The 11860-nt window shown below is 39.5% G+C and overlaps 1 protein-coding gene across 1 annotated transcript; it reads right to left on the bottom strand.

Annotated features, from left to right (window-relative positions):
- Positions 1-383: 383 nt before the first annotated feature.
- arsb (arylsulfatase B) lies at positions 384-11827 on the bottom strand (the record flags this gene model as incomplete). Its single annotated transcript, XM_079551405.1, has 8 exons — positions 384-643; positions 2793-2918; positions 4746-4816; positions 5568-5811; positions 7131-7338; positions 8324-8514; positions 10270-10456; positions 11567-11827. The coding sequence occupies 8 exons, from the start codon at positions 11825-11827 to the stop codon at positions 384-386; spliced, it is 1548 nt and encodes a 515-aa protein (XP_079407531.1).
- Between the last annotated feature and the right edge of the window lie 33 nt (positions 11828-11860).

Here is an 11860-nt window from a genome sequence, read left to right as displayed (position 1 = left end):
GCTAAAACCTCAGTTCATATTCCATCTGCCACCCAGCAAGCCTTTCGAAAGCTAATATACAGGATTCAGTGGTTTCTGGCCAACACAAGGGCTTAAAGAAAATCCTGAGATATCGAATTGAAAACTTCCCATAATAAATATTTACATGAACATCTTGTAATTTGTACAGGATAGAGATGATCATTCAATCACCTGATCTTATGCAGCTTTCAAATCTTAAAAGCGTTAAAACAAATGATTAATCAATAAAAACACTTGCACTCTTAATTGGTGCAAAAAAAATCTATCAACCGGTATCATGAGCCATGAAAAGGTTGGTAGTCCAGACTGCCGTTATGTGCTGGTTGGGCAAAAACATATGCACCCTAATGAGTGAATTATTGCTAGGCCCATGGTCCCCAAGCTCCGTCAGGGCCTGGGTCGCACTTGGGGTCATCATCAGGAAAGGTTATTGGTAAAGCCTGTTTCTGATAGGCGTAGAGTCGACTCAGGAGGTTGTCCACTACTGAAGGAAACTTTTCAGACAGCTCATTTCTCTCCTCAGGATCTTTCTCAATATCAAACAGCATGACAGACTTCAGTGGACCCATTTCAAGGACATTTGACTTGTTGTCGTTAGGCTTTGGGAACCAAATGTCACAACCTGTAACCAAGACCAACAACAGTACATTAATGAGAATATTTCCCAAAACCCATATAGAGCTCAACAGTCCAGGCTCCTGTCTGGTGCCGGAAGTAAAACTCTGGTTCAAAATCTCCATAGACTTTTCCAAATCAAGGGTTAAAAAGAACAAAAGCAGGGAATCAGTTAGGTGGTGACTCATGGACATTAGATTTATCCAAAACGTTAAAAAACAAGGAGCTACAAAAGCATTTTGCCGGATTCTCAAGTATTTGGTATTTTCTTGGTTTTTCACTGGTAAATAGTTAGCACATGGTTGTCAAGCCTTTGTGGTGCTTTTAAACTCTCAGGGCCTGATTTACTAAGCCCGGTGCTACATTGCGAGTTGCAAAATGAGCAAGTGCTATTTCATGGGTGTGTTGCACCTGATTTACCATTAAACATTGTGCAAATTATTAGTGCTGCAAATGTGAGATGTGAACGAGTTAATAGCATGAGAGGCTCCGCAAAACTGTTGCTGCTCTTACTGAGCGCCTTTGAGGAAAGAGCCAGTCGTGATGGATAAAGTACAAAATTCCATTGATAATATTTATGACTTTATGAAAAACAAATAATAATTATTACAGCAAATCAATCTTCTTATCTGACTGTTTGGATTTAAAGAAACAGGCAAAGCCTACCGCCCAGACTTGAGTCCATCTGCTTCAAATATTTTATGTCTATATTTAAATACTAGTTGTTCTTGATGTTTACACTGCGCTGATGGTGCATGGTTGGGCGCAGGGGGAGGGGAAAACAAAACAAACCCTGAGGCTCTCCGCAGATCCACACTGGTTTGAGCTGAGGAGCATCTCAGGTGTGGAGCCCTTCAGTGCACACAGGCTACGGCCATATAATTAGGAGGTTTTTATCAAAGACTCCTCGAGAGCGAAAAGAAAAGAAACGGGACAGCAGGAACATGCGCGGCTCGACGTTGGAGACGCCCAATGGGATGAAATGAACAGGCGAGAAGCGGAACAGGACTCATGTCTTCTTCAGTATCGTCAATATGCTGCACACAGACCCTGTGCTCTTCATAAGGACTTTAAAGGACGTTCAGATGCTGTTACTGCTCCAGTTCAATGGAATACTGGAGAAAGCCAAAAGACTTGCAGGTAATGTGCACGTTCTTTATAACCCCATACACCATTAACACAACACTATTTTATTTATCTTTGTAAATGAGCCAAATACAAACATTTCAAAATGTTATTTTAACCCCGTATTGGTGCGCAAACTGCACCATATTGTCCTGCACAAACGTTTATACCTTTTCTCACTTCTCAAACATGCTCACTTTTTGAAGTCAATGAGTCAATGAGATGACATCACCCACTACACAATATCATTTGCATTTTCTCCAACTCAATTTTTGCACATTGAGACAAAATTGACATGCGCAGCGGCTTCAGGTGTATTAGACACAACTGCTTTAGTACTATCTATCATGTTTGCATGTGTGCAAACGCTTAGTAAATCGGGCCCGTAATATTAACCCATTTCAAAAAGTCTATGGAGAATATGAATGGGAATTTTACTCCCGGTACCGGGCGGAGCCTCAACTGTTGAGCGCTATTGGCTCATTGCACGACTCGGCTACGCTCGCTCCGATAACCTGAAGTTGTGAGCGGCAGTACCTCCTGTTCATTTCTAACTACAATGATCTTAGAACCATTTAAACAAGCATGTTTTCTAAAGATTACGTGGTGGGCAGCAAATTCCTGGTAGATGATCACTTGGTGCGTATGAAAAACTTCATGTAGGATGTAAATACTTCACCGTAGGACATCTACACTAACATGCAACAAATTACTACAGAAAAATAAATAAAAACTATAGGCAAGACGATTGTTTTTGTTCATATTTGTGGCACTATTTTAATAATTCAAGAAATTATTGTGAGCCTTTAGCTTCAAGACACACTTGCCGCCCAAGTATTTGTAAGAAAGTAATCACCTACCAGGAATTCGATGCCCTACCATGAAATCTTTAGAAAATAAAAACTAAAAAATACTAGGATAATCTGAATAGAAATGAACAGGAACAGGAAGTATTGGCGCTCACAGCATCAGTCATCAGAACTAGCAAATCGTACAAGTCAATTCACTTGGAGCGGACAGAAGACACAGACCTGGATAGCCAGTGAGAAGTTTCCAATTGGACGATCGAATGGCTGCGTGAATGGATACATTGAAGCCAGAATAAGCCCAGGAGGTTCCCTCGTCCGTATAAGATGACTTGCTTTTTATGCCAGGGCCTGTAGGAAGAGGACAGGGCAGATAACGGTCATCCATTAAAACAAACAAAACTGCTGAATGAGGCGATATTGGATATTAAACTTCACTGTGGATTTTAAACATCCACGAGGGTCAGATACTTAAAAATAAACATCAGAAATATGGGCTGCTCTTTGAAAAGCAAAAGAAGCACAACCAATGTAGCAAGGATTTAACAAGTTCAAAATCAAACTGTCCTATTATCAACAGTGAATGTTTCCTGAGAGTTTCAAACTCTGGAATGGGTTGAATATAAAAACATAATGGCAAGAGTGAAGTCACGCCGCACTATATCTAGCATAATCCGCACACACTCTAAATGGTGAATAGTCATAATGTTTGTAGTGCTTTCCATTAAGGAACTTAATGCCTTTGATCTGATTGATTAATGTGTTAATTGTAAACTCTGGATATATAGTCTGATCAGGTACGATCAGGCTAAAATAGGAATTAGGAAAAAACTCTATAATGAAAACACAGAAGTCAAATTCACCTAATTCTTCCCATCAGTTTGCCTTGTTCTGTGCAGTGTCTAGAAATCATTAGGTCCTTGTGGAATGAGCTATTTCTGCTCTTTCTGAAAATACTTCCCAGAAGTGAGCACATGTGTCTGGGGTTTAAACAAAGAAGAAGTGGCCTTGGCAGTATTTTCAGGTTCACAGTGTGGTTGACCTCAACAATATGGTCCTGATTAGGCAGATTTGCAAGTATTTCTTTTTGCTCTAGCACTGACAAAAAAGTATGTCCTCACATTCTTTGCATACATCTAACCAGGTCTCCAAGTTTCACAAAAGTTGTCGTGTTCTAATTGAAGCTGGTTTTATAGGCGTGATCCACCACAATGACGTGACTCGAGAAATTAAATACATTTCCGATCTGAGCGTTTTTGTGGTCCCAGAGAAAAAGGCTCAGGGTGGATTTGACCTTAAAATCACTGACAAAGAGATAGAACCGCAGTTTTGAAAAAAAATATAATCAGTGTTACCAGTTACTTTGAAAAAGTAATGATTACGGATTACTTCTTTAAAAAGTAACTTAGTTACTTTACTGATTACTTGTTTCAAAAGTAACCAAGTTAGATTACACATTACTTCATTCGTTTCCGTTGTAAGATTTGTATTTTGTCCAGTAACAACTAGACGGCTAAACTATTTAGAACACGGTCTAAAGCTTGTTTGAAAGATGGCATTGCATCTGCTGCTGTCATGTTGGATTCGTAAATAAACTTTTTTTTTTAATCCCTAAACAAATTACAAGCTTCCGTATGTCAAATAGCACGTTATTATCTTGCCGTGCCTCCTCATTCTGTGATCGGTCCCAAATCCATGTGAAGATTTCGGCCAATGGTCCCCAGGCTGCTGTGCAGTTCCAAATGATTCGGCACTACATGACTGCTGATTGAGTTGTATATATCTGTATTGGTTTATTTGGTGTGACGGTGCATATTAATGAACACACCATACCAGATTGTAGCCATGGGCTAATTTCCATCAATCGTAAGTAGGGATTGGACGATAAACGAAAATATCGCTTATCGCGGTAAAAAAAAATAAAAAATTAAAGTGAGATCATTGTGCTAGAAGTTAATCGCTTAATACACCCAGCCATCCCCGCTGGAATCGTATTCCTCACTCTACCGGTCGAAATAACCTGCATTCAAATGTTCAAAATTCAACACTGTTGACGATTTTCAACAGTCTCTCAGACACTGTGACAGAAAACGCAAAAATATAAGGCGCATAATTGATATGGTTGCTTAATGACAAAGTGAAGCAGGATGGGATAACTATGGTAGAGCATGAACTTACATGGACCAAGGTCTTTAAACAAAGGGTCAATGTTGTGCAGAAGCTCTAATCTGGGAGAGGCGTGTCCTTTGCTGTAACACAAAAGCACATCCAGTGTTAACAGAACACCCTATCATTGTCCAGCCAGGAGGTCGGGAGCGACCAGCCCTTTAAGTAGCTCCCCAGAGGATTTCTACATCTGTACATTTATGCCAAAATGTACATGACCCAGTGTTGGGTAATAAATAAATAAACAAATATACACATGCAGTTAGAATACGTGTTTAGAATACGGTTTAGAGTTACTGTGTACAGGTGCAGTAACCATTTCATTTGAGGGTATTTAGAACTGTTACTTTTTACTTAATTTCAGCTTCATCTTGTTGGCTACATGATTTTAATCTTACATAAATATATAACGCAAATCAACATAAAAGTATTCTAAGTATTCAGAACACAGTACTGTGAAGTAACAGAATATGTTACAAAATACATTTTAAGGTGAGTATTCAGTATTCTGTAACTAAATACAATTTCAAAGATATCTTTGTTCAGAACAGGTCGAAAACAATCAGCAAATCGTTAGCCACATAGCATAACTGCCTAAGTCATTTTGTATTGTTAAAATGGCAATAAGAGAAAAACAATGTGTTTCCTATAAAACGTCTTTTTACATGTTTTCCAAAATCAAAACAAAAATGAGTTGTAATGCTATGTGGCTAACTAAATGTTTTGGTAAATATAAACAAACTCTCCAGTGTGAGGTGAACTTGTTGTATGCCCTTTTTGTTATGTAAAAGAAAAGTCTGTGGACGCCTGCATGAGCCACTTCACATACATCACCTGATAGTGTTCCAGACGTTGAAACCATCCAGGGGTTTACTGGAGTTGGTCCTTCCTCCTGCCAGTGCCACTAGTGTGGGCAGCCAGTCTGAGATGTGGATAAGCTCTCGACTCACAACGCCTGGTCGATTTAAGAGAGGACTAGCAACAAAGCCCACTCCCCGGACACCACCTTCCCACAGGGTGGCCTTCCTCCCTCGTAGGGGCCAATTGCTGCCACCATACAGGGTTTGACCACCGTTATCTGTTCAAAAGGAGGATCATGAATCAGGACAAAAATATATACTTTTAAGACACAGGCGATGAAAAAAATGTCACAGGTGGGTCTCACAATGATGAAAAAAGTAGTCTTCAAAAAGTCATGACACATTGATATTTGTCCCTTCAGGCATTAATGAAGTTTGAATGTACTGTGAACCAGAGCAATGAAGATGAAAACAAAAGTGCTGTCTCCACATCTGTCATAAAGCATCTCTTTTCTAAAGCATTTACACATGCTCGAAGTCTCAGCTGTCATTAGGCCGGCGGGTCGACCAGTGTAAACACGCGGGCCAATCACAGTCAAGTCTCACTTCAACAAATCTGGGATGAGTCAGCAGCAACCAGTGTGCTCTATAATGCCTTTTCAAGGGACAAGCCAACTCTTCAACCTTTCCATTATCCTGAATTCATTTGCGAACAGAAACAAATCAGTGAGACAATCAGCAGAGAATCATCAGACTGATTTCAGTCAATGACTCATTTTTTTCTGTTTAACTGTTATGAAATATGGCCATAACAATAAATGGTAAATGGACCCAACTTATATAGCGCTTTTCTACCTTTATCAGGCCCAAAGTGCTAAGGCACCAGTCACCTATTCACTCTCTCATTCATACACCAATGTGTGCATACACTGGAGGCAAGTAAGGTGAAGTGTCTTGCCCATGGACACAACGACAGTGTGCATTTGTGGGTGCTGGGATTCGAACCCACGACTCTCCGATCACGAAAACACCCTGACTAATTACATTATGAGCAGTATCCCATTAAGAGTTCAATAAAGAAACTTTTTTGTAAGAGTTTTGGAGGCTCTTGCACAGAAGCAGGAAGTACTCTCCAGACGGATGCATCGCCCGCCATATTCGACTCTTCAGAAAAATGTGACTGAAAGCGAATAAAAGACCAACTACTGCAGCCCCAACCTTACCAGCCTCAAACTTACACTTATTTTTACTTTTCTTTGTTGGCAAGTCCCGCTGAGATTTACATTTTCTCTTTCAGGGGAGTCCTGGCCCTAGAAGGGATCCTATTGTACATGTTTTCAGGAGAAACCGGAGCAAATGGAGGAAACCTAGCAGCATGTACATTTTTCTGAGAAAATAATTTGCAGTTTGACCAAGTTTAAAGAATCACGTTTCAAAAACTGAGAGGCATCGCCCACTGCTGGATTTGTGAAGTGGTGCATCTATCAGGGAATCAGAAAGTTGACATACAAACCTTACACACATCGATAAATACATACTCAACTTTACGTGTAAAATAGCATTTCACATATTTTTGAAATACTGTTAGTGATCATACCTGTTGAAAAGATTAGCACCGTGTTTTCCCAAAGCCCGTTTTGATTAAGAGCCAATGTAATATTGCCAACCGCTTCATCCATAGCAGACACCATGCCAGCATAGACTTGCCGATTGTGGTCTTTAATGAAACTATAGGGCGTCACGTAGCGCTGTGGGACCTGCAGAGGTGAGTGGATGGCTTGCAGTGCAACGTAGAGGAACAAGGGCTACAAATAAAGAACAAGAGACAAGAACTGTATGAACAGAGTTCACAGGATTTCCATTAAAATGGCGGCAGGTTATAAAGGAATGAAAGATATGGGTCGTTCTACTTTTTTCTATTAATCCTGTTAAGTTAAAAATATATACATAAAAGAGAGAAAGGGGGGGAAACATTTTGGGCAGAGGTAAATTACCAGAATACATTACAGCACATGCTGCTCGCCGCTTTGGAAATAGAGGATGTAGAGATGTGCTTGCATCATTTTCATTCTAAACTGAACACTAAGTTCCAGACTGAGTGTAAAAACAAATAACATTTAGGGCTGGGACAATATATATATTGCAATACTTAATGACAATTTGCATAATGAGTCTGCTGGTCTCTTAGCCATGCAGTCAGTAGATGATAAGACTTCAGCCTGGGCAGGAGAGAGGGCGGCACTACCTTCATGCACTTGATGAGCCAACACTATGACACAATTTGAATATTTGGAAACAAGGTTTATGACATTACTAAGCCATACTTTTAATGTGTCTTTACTAGGGCTGGGTACCGTTACATTTTTTATTTTATTTTTTCGATACCGGTTAACGATACTTGGCTTTCGGTTTTTATCAATTATTTCAATATTAGTCTCAGGCAGTGAACATGCCGTGAACAACACATTGGCTTTTAAATCCAGCTAGCCTTGTAAAATAAAGACTTTTTAAATATTCTTACATTTTTTCGTGCATATTTTTTTTATGCATTTTCCCCCTTTCTCCTTTTGAATGCTTACTGTATTGCAATATGAATCCAGATATGATAAAGCATTGTAACGACTTCAAGACAACGTGAAGAAACTTGTCATTATTTTGTTTTGCCACAGACACACTGGTAATGTAACTCTACTCAAATTGTTTTTGACAAATAGTAATCATTTCTTGGAAGCCCAAAGGTCACTTTTTGTCAACAACAGCATTAAGTTCTACTCTAAATATGTGTTTTACCTTATTAGAATTGTGATTTTGGATTATGTTGACAGCCCTTTCACTAAACAGCTCTGTGGAATAATTTCCTTTATATGCAGTGGCCACTTCTTCTCCATCTCTCAAGTCCAACGCGCAGCGAGTTTGATTCAAAGTGGGTAAAGGAACACACCGATAATGGCTGTAATAATCCTCACTGCCAGTCAGATATCCTGAAAACATGGACAAAAGGCATTTCAGCTTCAAAGTTAAAGGGATATTTCAGGATTTTTGACATAGGGCCTCATTTCCTAGTTATCCAGAGTGCTGTTGATTTCTGGAGATTTTTTTATTTTTTTTTAATTCATGCAGTCTTTATATTTGAAGAGTTTCGTGGCGCGAGGCTAGTGCTAGGCTAGTGCATGTCTATGGTAACTAGTAGCCTGCATTAAAAACCTTCAAAATCCTGGGGTCGTCCTCCAAACATTACCATATCTGATTTGTAGAAAACTCCTTTGTGAATTCCACGTGTAGTAATGCGGCCGCAGGTAAACAAACTACTGTAGATCCGGTAACCGAGCAGATCACTCCGCCGCTGCCTAGCTTACAACCAGGAAGCTGATGCTGCTCAAATGTAAGTCTTTTAAAAGCAAAATGGTTATATTTCAAAAATGATTCAGTCAACACAGATATTTATGTGATCAGTCTGGTGTTATAAGTGATTTGCCTCAGGTGCACTGTGCTTGGGTCAGACTGTTTTTAATGCTACTAATTACCATAGACATACACTAGCCTAGCACTAGCCTAGCGCCACTAAACTCTTCAAATATAAGGACTGCATGAGTTAAAAAAAAAAAAAAAAAAAAAATCTCCAGAAATCAACAACACTCTGGATAACTAGGAAATGAGGCCTCATTTCCATTTCCTACTTATCCAGAGTGTTGCTGGTACCTGGAGATATATTTTTTTGTAGTTCATGCAGTTCTTATGTTTGAAGAGTTTCGTGGCGCTAGGCTAGCGCATTCCTATGGTATCAGCTAGCCTGCATTAAAAACAGTCTGACCCGCTCCACAGAGCACCTGAGGCAAATCACTTATAACGCCAGACAAATAAAACCATATAAATGTCTGTGTCGATCGAATAATTTTTACCATTTTGCTATTAAAATACCTTATATTTGAGCAGCATCTGCTTCGTGGTTGTATTGTCATGATTTGTCTTTTGTTCCTCTGTTTTGGTATGTTTTGTCTTTGGTCTTGTCCTGTTTTATTTTGACATGTGTTCTGTCCTTGTGATTTAGCTTTACTTCCCTCGTTACCTGCCTGCCCTGCCCTGATGTGTTTCACCTGTGCCCCGTTTCCTCTTGTATTTATACCCCTGTGTTTCCCTTGTCCTTTGTCGCGTCATTGTCTATGTCAGCCCCGGTCTGTTTCAGTTTTGTCATTTTGGTTTTCATCGTTCATTAAACATTGCCAGTTTTTGTTGCAGTCCTGCATTTTGGGTTTTACTTTCTTCACTCCACCACCATCCATGACATGTATAAGCTACGCAGCGGCGGAGTGATCTGCTAGAAAATAGTCCCTCAAAATGTGATCATTCATGTAATGCAAGGTCAGCTATATTCCAAAAATTATTCTATGGACACAGACATTTATATGGTTAGTCTGGTGTTATAAGTGATTTGCTTCAGGTGCTCTGTGGAGCGGGTCAGACTGTTTTTAATGCAGGCTAGCTGACATCGTAGAAATGCGCTAGCCTTGCACAAGCCTAGTGCCACTAAACTCTTCAAACATAAGAACTGCATGAATTACAAAAAAAATATATCCAGGTACCAGCAACACTCTGGATAACTAGGAAATGAGGCCCTATGTCAAAAATCATGAAATATCCCTTTAATATTGATACTGGCGTAAAGAAATCAGATAGATGATAAAACCTATTGATATCAGACTCTATAAAATAAACAGCAGGAGTTATTTACACATTACCAAAGTACGAGTCGAAGCCCCTCCGTGTGGGGAGACAGTCTTTCTTGTACATGCCCAGGTGCCACTTGCCAACCATGTGTGTGGAGTAGCCGGCTTCTTTCATCCGCTGTGGCAGTAAAGTCTCATCCAGCGGGACACAGTACGGCTGACAGGGCCAGATGATCTCGTGCTGCATCCCAGTGTGGATCTTACAACACAAACACGGATGACAACAGACTCTGGTTAAAGCTTCTGCAACAAAAAGAGGACCAACTCTTATGAAACATGTGCACACTGACACACAAAGTTTAGGAGAGTCTGCTTTATAGATAGAAAATAGAGATTAGCAGCTGTACGGAGGTGTGTAGTACTGTAGTTACTCAGGTACATGTACTTGAGTAACTTTTTGAAGAAATTGTACTTTTTAGAGAAGTTTTATTATACGATACTTTTGACTTCTATTTGACTGAAATTAAAATTAAGTATCTGTACTCTTACTTGAGTAAAAAGTATTGTTACTTTTTTCCACTGAGTACATATTCAAGTGGCAGATGCTTCATTTTGATCTTTAAAGTAGATGTAGATGGTCTCGCGCACCTTGCTCTTAAGAATTATTAGTTTTATATATGGTGGGACTCGATTAAAAAAATGTAATCGAGTTAATGATGGCCTTTGTAATTAATTAATCGCAATTAATCGCATTTAAACATAATTTATTTATGGGTTGTGTTTGTTTTGTAGAGGTATATCTTATATTCTTCTCTGTATTTTCCTGCATTGTAACTCATCTGAAGTGGAGATGTGAAGCCTGTGTGAACATTTCAAACACTTTTTGGAGAATGATCTTTTTAAATAGGTTTATGTCGGCGCTTAACTGTGTGAATAAACATATCTGACACTCAAATTGTGTTTGGCTTTACGGGTTGTTTGTGCCTAAGCAACGTCTGCAGGAAAAAAAAGAAACTGAAGTGTTGAAAGTTAAGTGCGATTAATTTCGATTAATATTTTTAATCGCACTAAACCTTATGCAATCAATTAATCGTAATTAATCGAAAAATGATTTTATGTTTTGTTTCACTCACTATGTGGCGTCATTGAAAATAACTTTTTCGTTAGTAACTCAGTACTCACAGTACTCAAGTTACAATGTCTCCAAGTATAGGCTACTTTTTTACTCTTATCTAAGTAATTGGGTCCTTACTTTTTACTTGTAGTACTTGAGTAAAATCATTTAAAGTAACGTTACTCTTACTTGAGTCAGTATTTTGGCTTCTCCACCTCTGTGTCATAAATATATAATATATACTGTGTAACTTACTTGGTATCTCCCCGTCATGAGCTGGTTCCTTGACGGAGTGCAGATCGGCTGGACATAGTAGTTTTCCAGGCGGACACCTTTCGCTGACAGATAGTCTAAATGCGGGGTTTTAATCTCAGAGCCGTGGTAGCCGACATCGTGCCAGCCATAATCATCGGCAAGAATAAAGACTACGTGAGGCTGCGGAGCCGCTAAACCCGCTGTGATCCAGCTGAGGAAGGTAAGGACGAGAGGCGCGCTACATTGTTCATGAAGAGCCATGTTCCCTCTATAGAAAACACCACGCCTGCAGTG

The sequence above is a fragment of the Gobius niger genome, assembly GCF_951799975.1.
Source record: "Gobius niger genome assembly, chromosome: 2".
Taxonomy (NCBI): domain Eukaryota; kingdom Metazoa; phylum Chordata; class Actinopteri; order Gobiiformes; family Gobiidae; genus Gobius; species Gobius niger.
This window is presented reverse-complemented; position numbering and strand designations above follow the sequence as displayed.